The sequence below is a fragment of the Astatotilapia calliptera genome, chromosome 23, assembly GCF_900246225.1.
Source record: "Astatotilapia calliptera chromosome 23, fAstCal1.2, whole genome shotgun sequence".
NCBI classification, from domain to species: domain Eukaryota; kingdom Metazoa; phylum Chordata; class Actinopteri; order Cichliformes; family Cichlidae; genus Astatotilapia; species Astatotilapia calliptera.
In genome coordinates this window covers 4,150,890-4,177,131 of record NC_039323.1, presented here as the reverse complement: position 1 = coordinate 4,177,131, position 26,242 = coordinate 4,150,890, and the positions used below count along the sequence as shown (strand labels likewise).

Below are 26,242 nucleotides of genomic sequence, written 5' to 3'. Positions count from 1 at the left end.
GAAGTTGTTGAACCAAAAACCCTGGTTGCAAACAGATTGCTTCAGCGACTTTGTGTGGAAGATTACAACTAGGGCTGGGTATCGTCACTGAATCGATATTGAACCGTTTGATACAGTGCTTTCGGTTCGGTACGCATATGTATCGAAGAATACAATTTTTTTAAATTTATTTTATCAACTTTTCTTCTGACGATGCTGTCTGTGTTGAGCGCTCAGTGGATCTGCTTTCGACTACTCCGCCTAGGCTGCACTGTCGAGTGCAGATCCACTGAGCGCAGCACAAGCTAGCAAGACAGAAGAACTGTCTTTTCCAAAGATGAGTGATTTCTCAATCAGATTTATTTTTTTATTATCTTGTTGTTTCAGCAACATTACATTTAAAAACTGTACTTTTGAGTTAAAATGTATATTTATAATTTTAATAAATGACAAAAAGACACGAACATTTTTTTGTATCGAAAAAATATCGAACCGTGACACCAAAGTATCGAACCGAACCGTGAATTTTGTGTATCGTTGCACCCCTAATATCTATAGATATCTGCAAAATGTCGATCTCTGTCTTGAGAGCGTCAGGTAATATGTGTGGTAGAGAGCCACTCCACAAATATAAAAATAAACTTTTAATCGTTTTAGATTTTATGTGCGAGGAGTGGAGGGATCTTTAACATAGAAATGCTTCATAAAATGTCCATGGGTTTGTTTTTCAGTAAAGTACCAATAAATAGGAAATTATACTGGCATCTGCACTTATTTTACCAATACCAGCTGGTGGTTGCTTAGTAACTTTACACAGTCTGTTGTAGTATGTAGATATTTATGTGTCCATGTTACACAAACTCAGTGAAAAACCTGAAGTTTCACAATGCTGTGCTGGGTCCAAAAGCCAAAGACGTAACACAATCCCAGAAGGAAACCTCACTGACTCATTTCACCTGTCACTCACACAGCTCTCCTTAGAACATGAGCTGCAAGTAGAAAAATGTATTCTGTTGCACAGCTGCTCAGGCGTACACTGCAGATCCACGGGATAAGGGCTTCTGTCATCATGCTTCAGTCCTTAGAGCTACAACAGTAGCACAGTGTCACTAGATAGGCCTAATTCTGTTAACCACATTAATCATGTTAGTTTAGGAAGTTAATATGCAAAATTGAGTCTGATGTATACGTCATTAGTTTATCTGGTATTTGGGCTCAAACAGCCGTGTAGAGTGAAGGAAAGTTGTTAAAGATCTTCCTGATGGGGAGACATGCAGGTTTTAAATTTAAAATCCATCCAAGTGTTTTAAAAAACCTGGATTGTTAAACATATTGCTGTCACTAGGTGAAAAAAAAGTATCAATTAATTCTGGTTGGTGTCATTGATGCTGTGAGAACACAAAATGTATCAAAATTTAGATTAAAAAGTTTTTTCCTTAAGTTTTGGCTGACCGCCACCCTTGAGTATTCAACATTGGAAGTACATGATTTTGGATTGGCAGCACAGATGGATATACTGGCAAACTGCAACCTCTTTTGGAGATTGAACTATAAATTACTCTAGCCTTCGTCCAATCCATTTAGTAGATGTATTAATAAGAAATATTTTACTAAAAAAAGTGACAACTTTGACCTGCTTGTAGCACCAGAGGAGATGGGAGGATATAACCAAACCCAGATTCATTGTCTGAGTGTCGTGAATGACTTTACAGAATTTCATCCAGCAGAATTCAGCCTGGGAAAAGTAGTGGAGCAACCGAGAAACAAAAAGCCAAGAAAATTAAGTTAAACAACGGATGTCCAAATATACAGAGAACAAGATAACCGAGTTAGAGCGTAAAGTGTTAAGGCAGGAAGACGGGTGGGGTTTTAAGTGTGTCTGTCTTTTGCAGCACGCCTAAATGGATATCCAGTATGTGTAGCATTTATAGCAGCAGTAATTTCCAGCATGTAGGGAGATCTTCAGGTGGGATGCTTAGACTCTGTGTCTTCTGGTAATTCTTTACCATCTCAGTTGATTTGACTTCTACCGTATGTGTGACACTATTATATCTCAGAGCCAAAAAAAGAAAAATTCACAGTAGCTGTAGTGTGTGGCTCCAGCGATGGGGGACACGCCTCACTGTCTTTTAGCCACTGCAATGAAACACGGAGTGCAGGAAGAAGCTGTTTGTGTATGGGTGTGTGTTTTAACCAGTGAGAAGGAACGAGACAAAGGCAGGAAGGAGGGGTTGGCATCATGCATACATGTGAGTGTGTGCTTGTGCGTGTGTTGTGAGGGGTTAAATGAAAGTCAGTGCGCACACATGGGGCATCATAAGCAGACAATGAAAAATGAGAGTGGAGAAGCTGTACTGCGAGTTTCCCTGTGGGAACAGCTACAAACAGGAGTACGTACCTTTGGCGATAATCGCTTTGTGTGTGTGTGTCTGTGTGTGAGCTAAATGAAAACTGAGGAATGAATGTAACAAACTTGGTTCTGACCGTGTGTGTGTGTGTGTGTGTGTGTGTGTGTGTGTGTGTGTGTGTGTGTTCACATTAACCCTTTTTAGTTCTCTGAGGTGGGCATTTGATTAAAGTAGGAACTGATTTCCTGGGAATTTCATCTTCTGAGGGCATTAGTTCACCATCCCTGTGTAGTTTGTTTAATAAGCCACCTGTAAGAGAGGTGCCGAAATGAGTGTTAAAGTGATGCTGATGTTGAACATCATTTGGTTTCATATGTGGTTCAGAATTGAAATATTTTTTTCATATTTCTGATGACTGTTTTGGATAAGGATGTTTTTATAGTTGTGCTTTTTTTATTCAAAAGAAAGTGCTTTTAACTCTAGATGTAATATGTAGTATTAGGGAACAGGCTAATTAAGACTGAATGAAATGTTTGCATAGTTGCTGAGTACTTTACTAATGTTACTTCAGGTGTAAGGTTCGTTAGCTGAAGCATTTATATGATGTTAGCCATTGTAAACATTTAAGCCTATGCCAGCTGTCTCAAAAATAAATAAAATAACAAACAAAATAAACAAAAAACAAAAGGAACAAAAAAAAGTTTTATTGCAGTCGAAGGCAAAAAGTCCAAAAAACAAAATACTCTCCTCCAGGGCAAAAGCACAAGATACAGAAAGGTAAGTCCAGAGCTGAAGCACATAAGGAGGACAAGCAGGATAAACAGACAAATAACACAGAAGAGACAGAACTCTGTGACAGCGAGACAAAATAAATCAGACAAAGTAAAAGCAGCAACTGATAAACACTAGACAAGAAGACAGGACACGCTGGGGAGGCTTGACTAATAAATACCGAATCATGAATGAACTGTAAACAGCATAATCTCTCTAACCAAAATTCAGAATGCTAAAATAATAAAACTCAGTCTGCTATAAGTAATGATAGATAAGGCTCTAAAGTAACGATGAAAAGCAAACTAAAACTTTTGAATAACAACCACAAAAGTCAAAGTAACCCAACAAAACACACAGACCATGACATCCCGCCTTCCTTATCAATGAGTTGGGGTGGAGCTATCGCAGCAGCTGCACTAATTGCCATCTTCTATGTTTAGCTTTTCCTGTGCTTGTAAATGTCCTCAGTCTACTTCTTCTTTAGTATTTAAGGATAGACAAGAACACTTGCTAAAACTCGCTAAAACATTTCAAAAAAATCCAAAATGGCTTTTTGCTTTATCTTCTTTTTTAATCAAACCATAATATTTTTTTGAAACTTTCTTAAAAGAGATTCAATATTTTGTTGTTGTTGTTTTGAAAGGCGGTTGCTCTTTTGCCTCTGAGAGGAAATGAAAGGTGGGCAGTCAACAATTACTCTCTCTCTCTATCTTCTCTTTTTACCTCCGTTTCCTCACACATGAGTTCAGAGTGCTACACAACTCCTTGTCTAGACAACAACCATGTACTGAAAGCAGCACATCAGTGACACGGTAGCAGCAATTGTAGTCCTTTGTCAGTGTCTACAGTGGAGCGGTCCTGGCCCTTCACTGCTGTGGGTTCAGAAGCAGTTCAACAATGCTTAAAGCCCGTATACAACCATGTAGTTAATAGGCTTAAAATGATTCTTTGGGTCTCGCTGTTACACAGCCAGAATAGACAACTGCTTGATTAAAATTTAAAGTGGATGCGGTATATGTGGTGTACAAGTAGAGGAAGTGGCGAAGGCATTAAAGGTCATTTGGGTTCTTGCCACATGCCTTCAGGTCTGTCCACGCTGGGTGTTGATTACATATCAGATACCGTGTTCAGCATTTTGATCTGATCCCTCGCCTAAATTAAAGATGCACTCATGTGGCTCATTGCCCTGCTGTTTATATGGGTAACCTGCCTATAAAGGCTGCACTCCCTGTTTCTGAGAAAGACTTGAGAGAGTTGAAAGTAGAGTTTTTGTTTATTTCTTTTTTGTCATCACTCTGCGTTCATGAGCTACGCTCCTAATTCTTAAAAAGTCGGAAAACACTGTGTAAAATGTGAATAAAAATTAATAAATAAGTGATTTGGAAATCTCCCGAGCTCACATTTTGTTTATAATACAACACAAAAAACACATCCGATGCTTAAACTGAGACATTTTAGTGTTTCGTAAAAAATATTAGCTCATTTTGATTTTGATGGGTGGAACAAATGTCAAAAACTTTGGGACGGGAACAACAAAAAGCTGAGAAAGGAAGTGGTAATAAAAAGAAATGGCTAATTAGGTTAAGTCTAATACAGCTGAATCTACAAATTGTTAAACAATTTAAGAATAATGGTCATCAGTGCAAAAGACTGTAAATATCTATACAGTAGATAATATCATACTATCAGCACTTCATTAAAAACATGCATGTCTCTGCCATGGGAACAGTTCACCGTCCATGACTGCAGGTTAAACCTCTATCTGGCAAAGAAGAAGCCATATGTGAACATGATCCAGAAATGCCAGCTCCGGACCAAAGTTCCTTTACAACAGACTGAAAAAAGTGGAAAACTGTGCTGTGGTCAGGAGAATTAGTTGTCTGGACGCCGTCTTTTTAAGTGAAGGACTTGCATATTTCAGCAAGTCAGTTCTAAACGGCATACTGCATGTATTATAACAGCATGGCTTCGTAGTACAAGAGTCTGAGTGCTGAACAGTTTCACCAACTAAAGAAATAAAATGAAAAATACGACAAAGGAGACCCAGGACTGTTGAGCTGTCAGAAAGGCAAGTATGAGACCACGTCCAGCAGTTAGTCCCCTCAGTTTCCAGAGGTTTATGAACTGCTGTTAAAAAAAGAGGGGATGCTACACAGTGGTAAATATGACCAACTTTTTGGAGATGTTTCACTCCCATCAAATCATTTTAAAAATGGTGCATTTTCTTAATTTCAAAATTTGCTGCATTTTCTAGAGTGAATAAAATATGAATTTTTATTCACATTTTACAAATCATCCCAACTTTTTTTTTTACCTTCATTGCACATGAAATTCATTTCCTACAGTTATTGAATATTTTAGCTACCTGTCTGCATTAGTGTATTTCAGTGTATCTCCTAGTCCTTTTTACTTAAACCGTTTTCTTTTACACAACTGAATGTCTTTTTGCGTGTAAGTCTTTTACCCAGTAAGTTTTCTGGGCCGCTCTAAGGACAGGCATTAATCCCACTTACAAAATAACTTAAACAAGCAAATTTAAGCTTTTTTGATTCTGATTTTCAAGTGAAAGGTTGGAGGTGGTTTGAGTGCCTGTGGTTAGCTATTTGTACCAAACCACAGTCATGTCTCAAAGATTTTTCACGTGCAAGGTTAGTGTGATCTGACACACATTAGATGAAACAGTGATGCAATAGCAGAAATACAGCACTCTACCCATTCTGCATCATTTTGAATGTCGAGTTTCCTGTAATCCCCTATTAATGACAGTTGCAGAAGTGTGACTTTTTTGTTGAGGACGTAAATGTTTATCCACACCTGAAAGCCTATTGAACCTCAACTCAAGGCATAGATAAAATCAGAACATCATTTCACTGACAGAATAAAAATTTAGATTTTCATAGCAATATAGTTGTTTTTGCTGTTTAAGTCGGAACTGGTGGACAAACCATTTGAGTCACATTGCTTTAGACAACACTGATGGTCTAGTCCAGGGGTCGGCAACCCTGGGCTCGCATGCCACAGGGTTAAGTGATGGCACGTCCATAGCTGGACTGGCAATCGGGCATACCGGGCATTTGCCCAGTGGACCGATGGTGATTTTTCGTTTTTATGGGCTGATGTTTTTTGTTGCTGTTGTTTTTGTAACGGTATAAACAATGAAAGGTGGTGGATTGGACAAATGCTGGCCAATGTGTAAAAATAACTCAGTTGTTTGGTGGTGACTATGGCGGAGTTTCCACAGAGGCCAGCAGGTGGATGAGGAAAAGGGGAGGCTGGAGGAGGAGAGACCCGAGGTGGCCGCCGGTCCAAGTGTCAGGTGAACTGAACTTCAGGTAAGAAGTTATGACCTGCAGTCTATCTGGGTCAGATAAAGGAACACAGTTTGTCCCGTACTTCAGCTAGAATGGAAAAAGACACAAAGCTGGAGTTATTCTGCATCTTTACGCTGCTTGAATGAGTTGAAGGGAAGTTATGAACTGTTTCTGAGAGACAGATAACACCAGGATCCTTTTTTTTTCTGTAGCTGACAGCTGGTAACTGTGCAGGAGCGAGTCTAGCAAAGTTTTGCCAGGGGGGCAGGTAGGGCATTAACAGGGAAAGGGGGGCACAAAGAAATACTTTTCTTTCTTATTCTCATTTAAAATGTCTCGCTTTTAATAAATAATTATCTGAATCTTACAACCAAAGTTTTCATCCAATGTAAAATGTATAGAAATCATACATATATCAACAAGACAGACATCACTGTCACAACAGCGTTTGTTTTCATTCAAAGGCTTTATGGCTTTTCCTATAATACCTGGTGGGCCGGTCTCTAGTCAAAATGCACGGGCTGATTTTTTTGTCCCAGTCCAGCCCTGGGCACGACACACAGTGAGTTAATCTGAGAAGGTGCATTAAAAAATAAATGGCCGGACCAGCGGTGCATATCACAAATTAGCTCGCATAGACACATTAGTTGTGCCGCTTCTTAATGACGGTATCTTAGCTAACACCCCCAACTACCAGATTCAACTTGTAATTGGCTAAAAATAACTTAGCCTATGTGTTTTTGGGACTTTCAGGTCTATGGACCAATGGTTTCTTTTCTGATCAAACCAGAAAGCTTTAATGAGCTGCTGGATTTGTCTCGCATTAACTGGTTGGACACAGAGGACATTGAAATGCAGCTGATTGAACTGAAAAGCTCGACTTTGTGGGGGTCAAAGTTTGCAGAACTGTGAACACAGCTGGAATCCACAGCTATGCGTGTTCATGGAGCTGCATTTTCACCTGCTGGACATCACTACCTGACAAGTTTAACTGTCTTCAGAACATTGCAGAGGCCTTATTGACAGTATTTGGCTCTACACATCTGTGTGAGCAGATTTTCTCTCACATGAGTGTCCTCAGGTAGACGTCTGAATGCTGGACACTCAGAGACCTTATTTTTCGTATCATTGTTGTGAGGAGACCATTAATAGCATTTGCATTTTCTGTTGTACAGTTCATTTGCTGTTATGGCGTTCTTGTTATGGATAAAAAGTATTTTTTTTGTTTCAAAATAGCTGATAACTAATCGCTGATAGCTGCCAACATCTACAAACAAATATAATTCTATAAAGTTGTTATATATAGTGTGTAACTGTTCATGTAGAGCGTTATTAAATTTATTGCTAATGCAATCATATGGCACATTGACTTCTGAGGAAATTTTAGATGGCACTCATCATCAGAAAGGTTGCCGACCCCTGGTCTAGTCAAAATAGGAGGCAACCACCTTAGGACTAGGAAAAGTCTGTAGTTTTCAGGTGATTGTATTTAAGTTTTTTGGTTCCGTTGACCAGCAGCAACCAGTGGGTTTCCCAGAGGTCCAGTAGCTTCACTGTTGTGCATTCATTTATATTATCTTATAACAAATTCAATTCAAAAAAAGACTCAAGGAGTTGGATATTTTGCAGGTTGCTCTATAACAGTGGCATTTTTACATGTTCCTGATTGAATCTGCTCCACATTATGCTAAGACATGCAGTCTGTGTGATGTAGTTTTTCACTACAGTCGAATTGTTGAGGATGCGGGTAAGGCTTGCAGAACAAACACCATTATTAGTGTGGGAGTCGTTATTCTTTAAGTACAGTTTGGTGTTCACCTCAGCACACAGCTCAGCTGCAGTGAACTCCGCCCAGCTTCAAAGTGGAAAACAGCTAAACTGTAGATGAGGAAGGATACAGAAACACCTTATCTGAATTAGCGCTTATGATATTAACAACAACTAGATTCTGACATATAATGTGAGGAGCTACATACGTATATACCAAGTTATCCACTCGTTTGGTGTCTGGAGTAGTTCTGTTAGTCTGCACTATAGGCCTCCGTGTTATTATTGCCCCTGGTCCAGGCAATACTTGTACATCAAAGTCTCATTCCAGAGAGCAGCAACAGGAATAACATATAACTGTCTAGTTGGTCTGTTCTTATCTCATGTCAGTCCAAACAGCACTCTCCTGACAAGTGGTATTTGACTCAGTCAGTAACTGACACGCACAGAAAGAGAGCGAGAGAGAGAAAGAGACAGACAGACAAACAGGGAGGATGTAGAAAGAGGAGAAATGAGAGAGAAGGAAAGACAGGCCATTCCACAGCACCATGTGAACCTCTGCCAATCTTTTCATCGCGTATGGAACTCTTTTTGTCTGATAGAATAATCAGCATGCACTCGACAGGAGAGTGAAAATTGCCATTCACGCACAAAAACATGGCAAGGATCGTCAATTATCTGCTGGGTTTGTTTTTCTGTCTCTGCCATCCATTTGCATACGGTTCCTATGAGAAGGTGCTTTTGATGTAGTTAGCCGATTCTGGTCAGTATGATATTATGTGAATGTGTCTTATTAGCGCGCAGTGTGTGCAGACAGGGAAAAGGTCATAATGTTTCTTTGTTCCCATAGCGCTTTTTCCTCAATTAAGGCTAATCACCAGAGCCCAACATTGATCCAGCCTCTCAGCTTTTCTCATGCTTGGATTCTGATGATCAGCGTGTGTGTGTGTGTGTGTGTGTGTGTGTGTGTGTGTGTGTGTGTGTGTGTGTGTGTGTGTGTGTGTGTGTGTGTGTGTGTGTGTGTGTGTGTGTGTGTGTGGGTGTGTGTGAAACAGGGAGAGAGTGCAAGTACAGCAACACCAACAGAAATCCTGTATGCACACGTGACCGTGTGAACATGTGTGTAAGTGTAAATGGCATTCTGTGATCTCTAGCACATCGAATGATTTACCTCTGTGGTGTAATGGAGCAATTTCTCTTTTTTTCTCCTTTTCCCGTCTCTCCTTTTCCGATCCGTGCTAAAATATTCTCCCGTTTAGCTCCATGACACGTCATCTGTCACTCAGAACAGTGAGGGAATGGGCTCATCTGACAGACTGTGTTTGTGTGTGTTTTTGTGAATTGATCATGGTCAAACAGATGTAATCATGAGATTCTGATGCACACTTTCATTTCTGATAATTATAATTAGGTAGTTTTCTCATGATGACAAAATAATTCACAGTAGGCGGAGGGAGAATGATCTGTTCATTGTTAGTTTTACTCTTTTCAGATGTTTTGTTGACAGTAAGAAAATATGGGCTACTTTAGACTTATCCTTTAAGGCATTCAGGGTTTGTCCTCTTAATGTGGCTTATGTGGTCTATGAGATTGTAGAACGTAGTAATTTGTCCCGTGTAAATGGCGGACTCCGAGCCTGCAGGCAAATGCCAAGCTCAGTTTGTGTTTTTTCAAGCCAAATGTGGCATACTTTGTTTTCAAATGAAACTGTAAAATACGAGTACTATATCATTGTGTAGATTCATGCTTGTTTTATATATTTATGTCTTTGACATTCAGCAGGCAGCTGTGTGCTGTGGTGGGAATAATAGGCTGGCTTTTTGAGAGCCATAAGCCTTTAAGGGTAATACAGCTCTGGCTGCTCCAGCCACAGGCTCTCGTCTGTAATAGCCTGTAATTCCTTCTGTCTGTTATAATCACCTACATAGCCTGACAGCATGCACTCACTTGGACAAATATGCACACAAATAGAAGTGTGCAAAAGTTTGACCACTTTAGATGTTTAGATTCCAACCCATCTGTCGTATTCTGATATTTCATATTACATATGAATTTGAAAGTAATCAAATGTATTTAAACATTATTCAACAGGACCATCAGAATTAAAATGAAATAAATAAAATTTAAAGTAATACAAATTAAAGTGCTAGTGTTTAAACAAAAAATCTTTTGCAAATAGGAAAGTAAAAATGTTTTCTGTCCATAAGTTCAAATAATCCAATTAAATCGAAAAGATTTTTTTTTTCAAGTCCAAAATTTACAGGCGGTTAATGAATTCACGATTGCAGCAGTGGACTTGGACTGGAGTGAGGTTTGTTCTTATCTTTGAGATGAGCTGTTCCCAGCTGCTGATAACTAACGTTAATATTAATGCGAGAAAACAAGTATCGCATTTCACTCCAGTTTGCAGGTGTTTTAAATTCTTGTGCACTGTAGTATGCTGTTGTGGAAGGGAGCTCATATTTGTTCTTCTTCATTATTATCAGAATAGAAAATCCCCTTGTTATCATCATATATTTTTGTTGCGCCCAACATGGGGCTCAAACCCATGACCCTGAGGGTTAAGAGTCTCATGCGCTACCGACTGGGCTAGCTGGGCTTTGGCTTATGTGCTGTTTTGGCAGCTCGTCTTGGCGATACTGGTATAGCATGGCGCGTCAGCAATAAAATTCCAAGTCAACGAAGTGTTTCTAGTCTATGTCATCGATTATGTGGATGAATTGTTGCAGGCCTGGGGGATAGTTTCTCTTTTGCAGACCATTCAAACCCTTGAGGTGAAAATCCCAGCACATCAGCAGTTTCTAAAATATTTAGATCAACCTTTTTGACACCAACAACTATCTCTGTATTCTGTATGAATGCAAAAAGTGGAATATGACACATATGTTTATCAAAATAGAAAATAGAGTAGCAGCTGTTTTCTGAGTCAGGAACCATGGCTTTTATTATTATTATCATCATTATTATTATTATTATTATTTGGGAAGAAAACATTAACAGCATTCTGTTGTTTAAGATAAAGCCCATGCACTATTTTCACTCATTCAGTAATATATCAGTTTCCTGTGAGGTTCTGATCCACATTCAATGTTACAGGCTGTATACTATCTACTTACAATAAATGGCAGTAAGCACACCTCCAGGCAGTCAGAAGCACCTTCTACAGAAATGCAATCAGCAGCAAATATATTTTAACCCCCTAATTATTTAAAATATTTCTCTCCTTTGTTGTCAGACTCTTGTCAAAGCCACTAGACTCCACTGACAAAAACAGGAATCTTACCTCACAAAACACAGGAGTTGCTGGTCTTTTAGAGCCTCAGTCCATTAGTTTGATAGTGTTACTGTTAGTGTGTGACTTTTCAGTCTCAGCCGGTTTGTTTAGATCCAAACTAACATTTAAACTCAAGTCACACAGCAGACTCACAACTCCTGTTTTCTGTGAAGTGATGTTTTTATCCAGTGGTTTGAAAAGATCGATTTCTTTCTTTGTGCAGTTTCCACAAATCAGTGAACTTCGTCAACTGTTGCCGTACAAGCAATCTTAACGTTAAGCTGATGTGTACATTTAAGCCTCAGCGGTGCTGTTTATAGATGGGATTTGAACCCAATGAGAATCGATAAGAGGATGGATAAGGAGTTGAATTGATAATCGATAATGGTATCGGAATTGCTACATTGTTATTAATTCTCATCCCGACTCCATAGTGTTGAACTTTGAGCGCAAGCGTGGGCTGGGGCTTCATGAGCGTGGGGACTTTATCTCTTTTGAAAATATACCAATACATATTTTTTAAACTTGGTATATAGCCTATAGCTAAATTGTAGGACTCAGACAGATCGTTGATTTCAGTGTCAAGCAGTTAGTCTGTGATAACGTAGAGAGAATACATCCATGTGCAACCTACCTGCTTAATATATCAGAAAACTAGATATATCACATATCCATGCGCACACAAATGCACACTCATGTGCATGCAGACATGGTTGCCTGAATCGCCAGTTCGCCTTTTCATCTGCCCACCTGTTGAGAAGAGAAGCGAAGAGAAGAGAAAAGAAGAGAAGAGTTCAGCAGTTACTGTAGACCAGGTGTATGTGTTTATTGGCTCCAAAGCTCTGAGGACATATGTGGCCCTCATCTCGTCTCCCACACAAGGCACACAGAGTGTTGCTGCTACCATAAGCCAACAGAAAATGTGTGTTTGGGCGGATGGGGACTGAATGGTATGGGTGCCAGACTCTCTCCCTGCAGCCCTGCGGTGGCCGGAGAAGTTAATTGGCAGCATCTGGCTGTCTGTAAGCCCAATCGCCCATCCATGCACCCCCTCCCTTCCACCACACCCCGTTCCTTCTCCTCCATTTTTTCCTCCAGCTCTCCCCTCCTGTGGGTTCTGCTACCCCCGGCACTCACATGATGACACCAGTCTGCCTGCAAGCTGTGAACGTAAACTGTGTGTGTGTGTGTGTGTGTGTGTGTGTGTGTGTGTGTGTGTGTGTGTGTGTGTGTGTGTGCGCGATATAGCGGGGAGTATGGAGTCAGACAGGGCAGCCAGGCCCCCAGCTGTCACCGTCGTGCCAAGGGAAATGCAGCCAGACAGGTTGGCATCTTTGTGCCAAGACCAGCAGGGCCCCGAGGGAGGATGAGGAGGGAGAGAAGGACGCAGAGGGAGTAAGGAGGGGGCAGAAGACAGAAAGAGCTTTTGGATGAGTACAGTTTTACTGATCTTGTGACAGACACAACATGGGGTTTGTGCACTGATCACGCTATGAGCAACTGTGGAAGGTGTTACTAGCATGACCTCAGAGTTACCTCATGTGTCAGGCTTTCTTCTTTAAAAAAATGACCTACTGTGGTGTAATTGCTTACTTAGATTGTTTTCTGTGAACATCAAAAGTGATATTACTCAGAGCTGGAACAGCAGTACAATAAGACTTACAGTGGGGTAAATAGTTATTTGACCCCCTGCTGAATTTGTAAGTTTGCTCTAATTTTTATGGTAGTTTTATTTTGATGGAGGGAGGAGAAAAAAAAACACAAAACAAAAAACGTTTGACATAAAAATTATAAATTGATTTGCATCTCAATTATTGAAATAAGTATTTGATCCCTTACACCCTAGCCTGATCGGCTGATCTCAACTCATTATGTGCACATCTTTTCACCATCTTGGCCAAGACCAAAGAGCTGTGACAGGACATCAGGGACAAGATTGCAGACCTGCACAAGGGTGGAATGGGCTACAAGTCCATCAGCACGAAGCTTAGAGAGCTTATTTGTAAATGGAACAAATATAAGATGATATTAATGAGTCACTCTCGGTCTGGAGCTCCATTCGAGATCTTGTTCATGGGGTGAGGATGATCATGAGAAAGGAAGTGGATCAGAACAAAACTACACAGGAGGAGCTTGTTAATGATCTGAAGGCAGTTGAGACCACAGTCACTAAGAACACCATTGGTAACACACTACGGCGAAATGGATTTAAATTTTCCAGCACCTGCAGGGTCCCCATGCTAAAGAAGGACATCTAAATGCTTTAGAGAAACTTGGGAGCAAGTGCTGTGGTCAGATGAAACCAAAATCGAGCTCTTTGGTGACTTGACTGCATTGAGGGGCCAATGAATGGGGTCATATACAGTAAAATCGTGGTTGAGAGAACCTCCTTTCCTTGGGTTGTGGATGGGTCTTCCAGCATGACAGTGACCCAAAAGCTACCACGAAGGCAACAAAGGATTGGCTAAACCATAAGCACATTATCGTCATAGAGTAGCCTTGCCAGTATCCAGACCTCCATTTGGAGGTAGAAGGTCTATAGAGGGAGCCAAGAAACCCAAAGAATTTTGAAAGTGGGACAAGATCTCCCCTGAGATATGTGCAAATATGTGCTAGCTAAAAGGGTTTCTCCACCATACTTATTTCACTCAGTGGAATGCAATTTAATGCATAACTTTTAAGTAATGTGATTTGTTTCTGGGTTTTCACTCTCCATTAAAATTAAACTACCAAGAAAAATACTTAATTTCTTTGAAAGTGAGCAAATGTACAAATTCAGCAGGAGATCAAATAATTAGCTCCCCCAGTGCTCAAGTACATCTGTTTCAAGAGGTAGCCTTTAGCATCATGTAGCTTGTTGATTTATAACTCATTTTTCTAAAGGTGTCCTAATTTTCCATCTTCTTTGATTATTTGTATATCTTTTTTTTTTTTCTTCAGTTATTTTTCTCTTACGAAAAGTGTTTTTACTGCTGTCACTCAGATATTTAACGTGCCCATAACCTTGGCAAATGTCTCTGTCAAAAATACTCTATCAGGAAGTCGTAGCACCTTTGACTAAAAATGTAAAGTTTGCTATTTACAAGCCCGAGGTCGACAGTCTTATTGCAAAATCACCATATTTTTTTTCTTATTTATGTTGGTCATCATTGCATTATTCATTGTGATCACTGGAAAGAGCTGCAGAGCTGTGAGCTCATCTCTGTCCGGAATAAAAAGTGATTTCAGACGGTGTCACAGAGTATTTGCTGCGTTGCCTTTCACTGAGTAATTCTCCAGAAAGAATGATCTCATCACTCTCACACCTTATTTCAAATACACACACACACACACACACATAAAGCAAGTACACGTTGCTCGCAGGAGCGGAGATGTTGCAGCTCGAGCTCATATTGCCTGACTCATTCTGACATCAGAGGGTAGTTTCAGTTTTACAAACAGCAAAAACTGCTTAAATTCAGTAAAAGGACTAGATGTTGTAGTCCCTGATAATGCATTGCTTTAAAGAAAATCCATGAAAGTGTATGATTCAAACTGCTGCTTGTGTAGGATACTAGAAGACAGCAGACCACCACCAATTTGGAGAAAGTGGCACAGTTTTAATTAATTGTTCCAGGTCAACACTAACATTTAATGCCTTGTGGGCACTGTAGAGCTCACCTGTTTGAGCCGGTGACCCAAAGGTGCAACAGCTGGATGTGGGTTGGGTTCCACCTTATTCTCTGTAGTGTCCTGTCAAAATAAAGGTGCAAATGTCATTAAAAAATCCAAAACAAAACACTAGTTCGTGCATTTTTGACTGATAATTTTTGACAGTTGAATCATTGAACTGTATCAAAATTAAAAATACACATGTCACTGCTGCAAGTGTTTTTGGATGGAAAGATCTCCCTCATGCAAAACTTAGCACGACAGAAAAATGTTTTTGAGTTTAGTGAACAAACTTTTACTAATGAAAAATGCTTTGAGCACAAATGACATTTACTGATTGTGTAACAAATTATGAGACAACAGATACTGAAATTATCATTTAAATGAAGTAACAGGTGTTTCTAACAACACGTATATACTCAAATCTTTCAATTTAGAGGTGCTCATTAAACCTACTGCTGTATAAAGCTACAGGTGTTTTTTGTTTTTTATGAAACTCCTAAAAAAAAGCTTGAAGCTTTCTCAAAACTGGGATTTTAAAGTCGCCCTTTTGAGTTTTGCTAATCTGATCTCGTGCTTTGAATTTTTACTGGCATTTCAGTTTGCAGTAGATGTTTGGATTATGGAGCAACTTTGAAAGAAACTGCACGTCCCTTCATCCACTACAGGGACACGAGTTGGGTTTTTTGTGCTGTGATTTCTGTGGACAGCCTAATGTTTAGTGGGCAGAACAGGAACTTATTTCACAGGATAGAATGACCACAAGATTCTGGCCATTGTTCTTAAACAGTGAACAGTAAGTACCTACTTTATACACACAACTAGAAATCGAAGAGTCAGGTTTAATATGTGGATAGAGCTTGTTCCGTTCACCAAACTATATGTGCATCCTGCAGGTGGTCTGCAGTGAACCTGAACCACTTGACAGTTAGAATATATGCACCTTATATACCCTAAAAATGTCTGTGTGTGTATCTGATGTCTGTTGTTCACATGTCTGGTCTTGTTATTATTACGACTTTGTCTGGCGCCCGTCTGTCTGTTCCATTACACACACACACACACACACACACACACACACACACACACACACACACACACACACACACACACACACACATACTGATAATGTAATGGGAGTATAATGTTGCACTCTGGGAAATGCTGCATCACACAGTTATTGGCGGATGGTCTCGTCTCTCTCCTCTCTAAAACACACACACACACACATGCATAAGCCCACTGCCAGCCTGTCTCCTCCCACTCCCACTAGCTTACACACCACCACTCACCAGGGGCTGAACGCTGACATCATCACATTGTTAGATTAGTGTGTGTGTGTGTTTGTGTGTGTGTGTATGACTTCTTTATGGTTCCTTGCTAGTATTTTTCCTGTACCCACCATTATTCCAGACGAATGTGCACCTGCCCTGTTGCACCATGGGAGACCAGTGGCGCCACAGTGGTGAGGGCACAGTGATCATCTGCTTTCTGCTAATTGCCCTGCTGCCCCAAAAGGCGCAGGGGAGCTAGCCACCAGCAGACATAGCACGCTTAATCTGGCTGAGACCCCCGTGGGATATATTTTGGGAATGTTTTACTTTATTTTTTAATCAGACTTACATGCAGGGGCACTGCAAACGTAAAGTATGTGTCATTTATTAATATTAAGTACTGTCCAAAAGTCTCAAGATACTCCTTGTTTGTTTGTTTTTCGCTGGAAAAATGGGAAATAGGTGCAGCAGTTTTTAGGGAAACGTGCAAAAGTACACAAAAACACAAGTTTCTACAATTTTAAGGAGCTGGAAACTCTTTCAGACATTTTTTCTTCTAATTTAGTCGTCTTAAAAGTAGACTTCACATATATTTCCCCTGGCTTCTTAAATGGCGTTCAAAGTTCTGCTTTGGGTGGTGGCAGGTTTTTGTTCCATTCTTTGTTAGGATGATCCCACACTGCTTCAACAATGCTGAGGTTTTGGCTCCGGGGAGGCCAGCCCATAACTGATTGTTTTTTTTTAATTGTGTTTTTCTATCCGGGTATGCTTTTACTGCACTGGCAATGTGTTTGTGATCACTGACATGCTGAAAATGAAATGTTTTCCAAGATTACTGGATGGTGGATCAAAATCTAAGTCGATCTATTGTGATGGAATAATTTGCTGCCCCAAACCATGACAGAGACTCCATCATATTTTCAGATGGATCTAGACACAAATTTCCAGCACCACACCAAATACCTGTTGTCACTAAAGTAAAGTAATTTGGCTCCCTGTTTCCCTTCCTTAAGTGAAACAGCCCTTCAGACCATTTTGATGAGGCTTCAGTGATCAGTAGATGGATCAACCAAAACCGGTCTCACGACATGTCTTTCAGATGCTGTTAATCCAAAGTTGACAGCTTTTTAGGCCTGCCAGGTCTTCTTTTTTAGTTTTTAAAAAAATAAACTGCACACCGTGATCAGATATGTCGATTTGTCCACTTACATCTCGTTGGAACTCAGCTTGGTGGACCAGTAATATAATCAGCCAAAGAAAATGTAAATAGTCAGATACACAGACTTAAAATGAGTGAAAAAGCAGCCAATGTCTAAGAAAAGCTTAGACATTTTTAGATGAACCTTAGACAAAACTGAGAAAATTGCAATAAAATTTAAAATATGAGGGGTGCCTCAAGACACTTGCACAGACCTCTGCACATATTATATTTCCTGTATTCCTTGAATTACTTTTAAGTATTTCTTCCTCAGTTTTTCCTCAACTAACCTGCACAACCTTCAAAGCAGCTGTCTTTTCCTCTTAGATCTGTTTTAGCACAGCAAAGTGGGTAGTGTGCGGTGCAATTTTGCTTTGTATTAACCTTGAGAAATGGACAGCTCTTCCTATTTCTGAAGATTTCATCTCTCACTCAACAGTGTGGCCCTCTGCTGGTCCATCCAGGCACTGTTACAGTGCTCATTAGTTAAGTTGCACAGTATATTAAGTCATACTATATATTAGTTTAATCAAACCTTGAAAAAAATTGATTTGATTTGATTTGACTGTACTAACGTAGCTTTCTCACACTAATGAATAAAAAAAAGTACTCGAGACTGAATGATGAAATTTCAAATAAAGGAAAAAAAAAGGATGAAATGAAATGAAAATAATATTTATTTATACACCACATATTTTCCTCATCGCCACTATTTCAGGGTACATCAGTTACAGCAGCTACTGCAAATCCTCCAACACTTTCATCTCTTTGTGCCGACTCACAGGTGATAAGTATCCCATGCATGAGTGCTGTGCATCTCTCACATTTTTTTAAATTTAGAGTGGAACAGACTATAAGTTTGAGGTAAAGGCTCAAGGTAAAGAATTGATCATTTAAAAGAAAAAAGATCAAGTATTTAAGAATAAAATCACAGTCTCACAGTTGAAGTCTTCTTTTTTTGTTTCATCTGGAAAGTAAAGTCGACTGAGGTTTGGAAGACAGCATGGGGAAGATCGTGATGTGAAAAAAAGATGAATTGCTGGATGAAATGAATTTTAACACACTCAAAGTGAGAGACACTCAAACAGACATGCACAGATAAAAACATACTTAGACACGACCCCTCCCTGTGCATTTAGCATATCAGCAGAATAAACAGGATTCCTATAAACGGCAAAGGTGTTTTATTTAGATGAGGCTTCGAGATTTATGACTGCTTTCAGTGTTTCATGGAAATAACTTCACATTTAATGTCTGCTGCATAATCTGAACTCGGGATTCGGCTAACTCACCTTAAAATTCAGCTAGGTTTAAAAAGCTGCCAATCCTGTGACGGGTCATCCAATTAAATACAGTGGTAATACGTAAATATCGGTGCTAATATTGGTGACTAGAGAGATTTTTACAGTGCCCCTAACAAGAAGCGTGTAAAAAAGCCATCTGATGGATGTTCACCTCTGAGGTGTTTGGATGCAGCCATCGGGTGAAAGTGTCGTATTTTTTTATATTGCATTCTCATCAGGGGACTGTTTCTGACCTGAGATAGCTGCTAACGGCCCGTTGTCTCCACAGGTGAGCACGGCTCAGCTCTCTCGTTACTGGAAAGTCTATAATTCACGAGCGTTATTGCTTCCTGCAAAACCTTATTGCTGCTAGCCAGAGTACTCTACCAGTAGCACTAATCCCGAGTTATTTCACCTCATCAGCACAGACTGTAATGTGCATCTTCTCTATTTTATGCCCACACACACACAAAGACACTGCAGCAGAAAATTAACCTCTGAAATCAGTGGAAGCAAATGTTACACCAGGTCTCTCCTCAGCGCTGCCGCACTTAAGACACCAAATCACAATCGATGACTCCCTTCTCTACATCTGATTTTCACTCCTCACTGGCTGTCGAAGTTAGTCCCAATCTAAAAACACATTCTCGCGAAGCTGCAGTCAAATAAATATACAGTACCGCCACATACAATATACAGCAGGCCAATCAAATTACAAAGCAAGCCCAGGTTGCCTAGTAACAGTGTCTCCAGAAAGCTTTGTTGCAACTTGATTTGCATCCAAAAAAGATAGATGGATGCTCAAGGAATATATATATGCCATCATGTTTGCAAACACGTGCACACTCACTTCCTCACACATGAAAACGCACACCTACATGGGCGACACTCCTGAGACGATTCGGAGGCTGTTTTCTGCTTGACTCGGTATGCAAAACGAAAACACGGAGCCTTGCTTTAAAAACAACGAGCCTATCTAACATCTGGCATCATTTTAGAGTGCCAAGAAATATTGCCTCTTCAATTATTGGCACAGTAACACAGAGGGAATAAAGAAATATATCATTCGGTGTGAGATATTTGCCAAACGGACTAACTATTTGCTTTAAATAAGCTGGTGGGGATCCGTGGAGCTTGACAGCTGCACGGGCATATTGGAAGACATTTAACCTTCCTAACAGTTGACAGGATAAACGTTTGACAAGCTGAAAGTGACAACAGTGATGGAGAAAATAAAAGGGAGTGGATGAGAGTGTGTGCTTGTGTGCCCGGGCCTTGTGTGTTTTGTCCTGTATGTTTTTTTGCCTTTGTGAGAGTGCTCAGAGCAGCAGTGATTGGCGTGTCCTCTACGCTTGATTGATTTGAAAATATAGACAAGATGTCGCCCGTATGAAAGCTACCAATTTATAAGCCTTCATCTCAAAACTTCAGAGAGACGCCGGCGCCATCAAAATCAGAGCAGGAGTTTGTAGCTACCAATGGTTCAGAAGTAGAAAAGCCCTGGCAAGCAAAGTGACACCTCGCTAAAGGCTGCCTGCTAGCTCTATAAATCCTCTCCCTTTGTATTCTCCTCCTGCCTCTTTCTTTTTTGTCCCTTTCTCTCTGACTTTGTCTCTTTCTCTGTTTGTCATCCACTTTCTGCCTTTGTCTAATGTTTCAGTCTCTCTATTCCCCTTTGCTGCGCGTCCCTCTTTATTCCGTGAGGCTGTGATGAGACACCCTGGAAGTTAACTTGTCCCACAGCTCGCTCCGAAAGGAATGACCTTGATGTAGCTCGCGCGCAGTTCGAGTTTGTGGTGTTTTTCTCGCCGTGTGACTCTTTGCATATTCTTGTTTGTGTTTGAGTTTCTGTGTCTCTGTAATCACTGAATTGTAAAACTATGTGTGAGAGCCTTATCGTGCGCAGGGAGCTTCTCAATTTTTTCCCCCCCTCATTCCGTGCAGTGATAATTCTGTTTGGGAACTGTACCACGTCAAGAGATGGGCAGGGGAGAGGCACATGGAGGTACCATTTAGATAAAACAAATTGCCAGCTGCTGAGCAGGAGCAGTCACCTTTCAGATAAAAAAACCAAAGGGACTGCTGTGAGCAGCGGTGTGCATGTGCCCAAGATTTTGTGCATTTTCACATTTGTGTGTGACTGTGGTATCTAAAGGAGGTGTAGCTCCGTCCTTAGCCAGTAATCCAGGCTTTCCAGGCAGTCTTTTTCCATAACAAGTCACATAGCCATTTTCTCTGGCCTATAACTATAATGCTGTGATGGGACAAGCAGCAGTAATTAAAATCAATAGCCAGGACTTTTCCAGTCTCCGGCAAGGTCACGCGCTGCCCAGTAGAGAGAGAGCGAAGGAGAAACAGAAAGAAGTGGGATTGCATGAATGGGCAGAGCCAAATGGGGAAATATGTGGAGAGGTGAGGTGTCATCTTATTTTAATTAACCTGCACCTTGGAGGGCTGGCACTACTTTAATGCACTAGTGTGGGCACTAGGGGGTTGTACGAGTGTGCATGTGTCTGTCAGTGTGTCTAGTTTGTCCTTGCCAGCCATTACTTCGAGCCCATGTTACCACGCATGAATCAGGTTCCTTCGGGGGGTGGTGGTGGAGTAAAATAGTATATTTTTCTCCATGTTTTTTCAAGATTTACCATTTTCCTTTGTCCAGCTTTAAAGGCTGTAACATGACCCTGTGAGCCTGCTCCAGTAGGCAGAGTGGGTGTGGAGTAGCTAGCCACTAGCTGCATTTGTATTCTGCTGAGGACGCTGCATGCAGAGACATTTTCCTTTCGCCTCCTCTAAAGGAATAATCAGCCTTGCCTTTCACTCCCTTCTGCCTGAAAGAGGCTGAGTGATTTAGCTGGTTTTGTTTCAGTAGGTACCTGCAGGGACATCTTCAAGTGGTTGCATGTATGTGTGTTCACTGTAGCTTTCTGTGTAGGAACTTTGCCGAACCGGGTATATTAGGGGTTTGCACAAACATATGCATTTCTTGTTTGTCCTTCCTGCCCTCACTTTTCAGGCCTGAGTCAGAAAGAAAAGTCTTTTCTGTTAGAGTCAGCACAGAGCAGTCTGTCCTGTTTGTTGATTATCAGGTCCTGTTCCTATCGCAGCCCTGATAGCATCTCCATCTGATCTGTTGCCAGACTCGCTAGCTCACTAGCCAGCCCTGCCATCTCACAGCCGCTCCGCTGTTAGCCGCCACCCCTTCCTGTATATCGCCGTATCAGTCTCAGATCTGCCATCACCCTGCTCTCTCATCTTCTCCTTATCTCCTTATTCCACCTTTCTCCCTGCTCCCACTACCCCAAACCCACCAATCACTCATCGCCCTCATATTTTTCTTCTTTTTATCCTCCACTCTCAGAGCCTCTGCCAAAGCTCCTACGGCAGCACCGTTGTTCCCCATGCTTGGTCGTCTTTACAGAAACTGTCAAGGCAGAGTCAGTGAGTGACAGGACAAGACATGTGAGACTGGTACAAAGATGGAAAAAATGAAAGAGAAGAGAAGAAGAGGGAAACTTGCATGCTAAATTCTCCTCACCAAGTCTTAATAGTGAATACTAAACAAAAGAAAGAGAGGAAGACAAAGACAGACAGATGAAGAGCAGTAAAGGAAAACATGTTGAGTAGGCAGAGAAGTTTTGTGGACTGCAGCAGTGCTGTCCCGGACCCCATCGATCATCCTTAAGGTGCCAGGATCAGTCAGCTTTATTTAGCTCTAAGCCCAACATACACAGTGCACAAGCACAACACACAAACAACTGCACTTAGTATCACACGCGACGCCCAAACGAGATGCTTACATGTTTCTAATGCCATTTTACTCTTCTAGCTTCTCACAAGCTCAAATCATAACTACAGACATAAAATATAAAAACCCGAAAACCATTGAAAAAAAAAAAGATATATTACAATAAGGTCTTAGTCCTTTGTGGTCACAGAATGTCATTTTAATTACAGAGTTGGAACATGAGTTGGCCACATTTGAAAGTCACAGACATCATCTGTAGAAATTCTCAACTGACCCGACATCAAAATTAAGCTGTCTTGTTTTTGGCATATGTCATTTTTTCTTAATTTAGCAGGAGCGTCGGTGATGATTACCCTTCATTTTATACTCATGCTATAAAAGTGTCACTCAGGCTGATTATTGTTTTGAGTGAAATATCTTTATCTGCTGATTTTACCACAAATCTTTTTTTTGTTTGCTTGCACTGGTTGATGCAGAATCTGCTTATATTTGCCTCTTTTAAAATGCTACGTCAGGAATGCAGATTTAAAGCAAGTCTGAAAGAGAGACATAGTCGAATGTATCCAGTTAGTTTATAATTCATCAGTCTTTGTATTTATTTGCATTATATTGCTGGTGGCTTTTTATTGAATACCAAGTCTATGAGTTTTGTTACATTTTGTTATGTATGTAATTTTGCATTAAATCGCTGTGTTAACTAATTACCACAACCAGTTCTCTTTGTATTTTTTCACTGTTGGCTCTTAATTTTGTAGCTTCAATTATACAGTATCATGCAAAAGTCTTGCCACTCCCGTGTCTTCATATCTGCTGTGTGTTCTTAAATATTTGAGGAAAATTGACACGTGGGGAACAAAAGACAACGTGGCAGGCCTAAAAAAACATCCACAGGAGATAAAAAGGGTCTGAAAGTCACAGAAATAGGAAAGAAACCCAGCAAATAGAAAAAGAAATCAAGAAAAGTACCGTCAGATTTTGATCCACCGTGCAATGACATCTGGAAAGAGTCTGATTGGCAACGGCTTCATTTTTCAGCACAACTACTCCAAAGACACTGGCAGTGCAGTTAAAGCATACCTGGATAGAAAAACACACTGAACGGTCTCATACATGGATTGGCCTCCTGTTGTTTACAGTTCTCGTTAGACTCTGTTTCTGTCCTATATGCACGCATGTATGTTTCAATAAATTGCTGCACCTATTTCTTATTTTCCTAGAAAAATATAAAGATATGACTTTTGCACATTACTGTATATTATAAAATTCTAGAGTTTGCCATAAACAAAACAGAAAAGTAATGCATTTCCAAGCAGATAATTACCAGCTGATATCCTCCTCATTCCTTCAGTTGTGTTCCTCCTTACCAGCTGAACTCTATTTCTCTGGAAGAAGACACGATGGCACATTGATGCAATTTCTGCATTATGATTTCTAAGTGCTCTGTATCCATTACTATACATGTCTCTGTTTTCTTGGAAAAGTGCTTTGGTCTCAGTGCTCCTCATATTTTTGCTTGCGGTTGAAATTGTCCAACAAGTTTTAATATTAGTCAAAGATAACCTGACTAAATACAAAATTCATTTTTTTAAATTATGATTTCATTAATTAATAAAGAAAAGTTATCCAGATCTACTTCGTCCTGTGTTAAGTCATGAATTAACTATGATTAACCACCTTTAAAAAAAAGTTTCTCTGAACACACTGGCACTGGATTACTGGCAGACCTGTTAAATCAAGAAATAAAAGCCATTTTCCACCTGCGGAGAAAACTTGGAGCAGTGGTGAACCTTCCCAGGAGTGGCGGGCCGACCAAAATTACTCCAGGAACACGTCGACGACTCCCCCAAGAGTTCACAAAAGAGCCCAGAACAACATTAAAGAACTGCACTGTAAAATATGGTGGTGGTAGTTTGATGGTCTGGGACTGTTGTGCTGCCTTGGGACATGGAAGACTTGCTGTGGTAAATGGAACCATGAATTCTCCCGTCTACCAAAACATTCCGAAGGAGATGTTCGCCCATCGCTTTGTGATCTCAAGCTGAGGCGCACTTGGGTTCTGTAGCAGGTCAATGATCTAAAACACACCTGCAAGTCCACCTCTGAATGGCTTAAGAACGTGTGGCCTAGTCAAAGTCCTGACCTAAATCTGATTGACATGCTGTGGCATGACCTTAAAAATGCTGTAAATGCTCGAAAACCCTCTGATGTGGCTGAATTACAACAATTCTGCAAAGATGAGTGGGACAAAATTCCTCCACAATGCCATAAAAGACTGATTGCCAGTTATCGCAAATGCTTGATCGCAGCTGTTGCTGTTAAGGGTAGACCCTCAGTGATTCGGTTTAGGGAGGCAATACCCTTTCTCATGTAGGTTTGGTTTTTTTTTCCACTTATTAATGAAACACACCTTCTTTTAGAAACGGCAGTTTTTGTTTACATGTGTTATCTATCTGATCTGAAACATTTAAGTGTGACAAACATTCAAAAAATAGGAAATCAGCACTGTAAATGACCTTTCTGATTTCTCTGTATTGGGTTTATCTTTTGTCGTTGCAGGCAAAGGCTTCCTGCCAAAAATGTGTACTACTACCGCTGCCCTGACCACCGACGCAACTATGTCATGTCTTTTGCTTTTTGCTTTGACCGAGAGGACGACGTGTATCAGTTTGCCTACTGCTACCCCTACACCTACTCGAGACTGCAGCATTACCTGGCCAGCTTGGAGCGCAGGAACCTGCCTTACCTGCAGAGGGAACAACTGGGACTCAGTGTGGTAAGAGTTAGGAGCTGGAAAGTGCCGTGAGCAGCTGGAGGACAAAGTGTGTGAGGGGTGCTTGTGGTTATGGCTTGAGCAGAGAAGTCGAGTAGTGGTGAAAATTAGAGATGGAAGGGTTATAAGGCATCTTTTTTATGTGTGTTCAGATTAAAGAGGTCCAGATTGGTAACTCGGGTGTGCCTGCCGGTCATAACTTCAGCCTCTTGTGTTATTATTAGGATTGTTGCACTCTGAGATGACAGACTGTAAGCCTCTGGGTGTGTGTGTGTAAATGGCTGTGTGTGTAATCAGCAGAGCTCTCACCTCAGCAGTAGCAGCTAGTGTATCATAGATGCTGCCTCAAGTCTTGTCTGCTCTTATCAAATAATTGTAGGAGAAAAACTCATTAGAAATGCTTGAGAGATTACGACTTTTTCTTCTGTCCTCCAACATTTGTCAGGGAAAGCTTGCTGCAAGGGGTTACTATGAAAGTACAGGTATTTATAAGGAGCACCTGACCATGAAATGCAGAAAGGACTTTGAAAATTAGAAACCATGGCATGAAACAGCTGATAGTATGGTAAAAAAAAAAAAAAAAAAGCAGCAGTAATATCTCTATAAACTAAAGATCTCTTGACCTACAATGATAATAACAGTGTGAAACTGGGTGTTTCATATTCTGATTATGGTAACATTTGTGGTAAGATCCTTCTGTTTAATTCCAGCGTTGACTTGGTGAGGTTATTCGGTGTAAAAGCTTACACTGATGTCAAAGAGAAACTTGCTGCTTTGATGTACGACTGTCAGCAATAGTGGGAAATAGTGAGACACTTTTGGGCCGTCGTTTCAGAATATGATTAATGATTGAGTCGTGATGATT

At 40.5% G+C, this 26,242-nt stretch overlaps 1 protein-coding gene across 1 annotated transcript in view; it reads left to right on the top strand.

Moving 5' to 3' along the window:
- The window catches only part of agbl4 (AGBL carboxypeptidase 4), a 351,159-nt gene that overhangs the window by 171,266 nt on the left and 153,651 nt on the right, over positions 1–26,242 (top strand). The window contains exon 5 of the mRNA XM_026157910.1: positions 25,164–25,380. Within this exon, the coding sequence (XP_026013695.1) occupies positions 25,164–25,380 (217 nt within the window). The remainder of the gene's footprint in view (positions 1–25,163; positions 25,381–26,242) is intronic.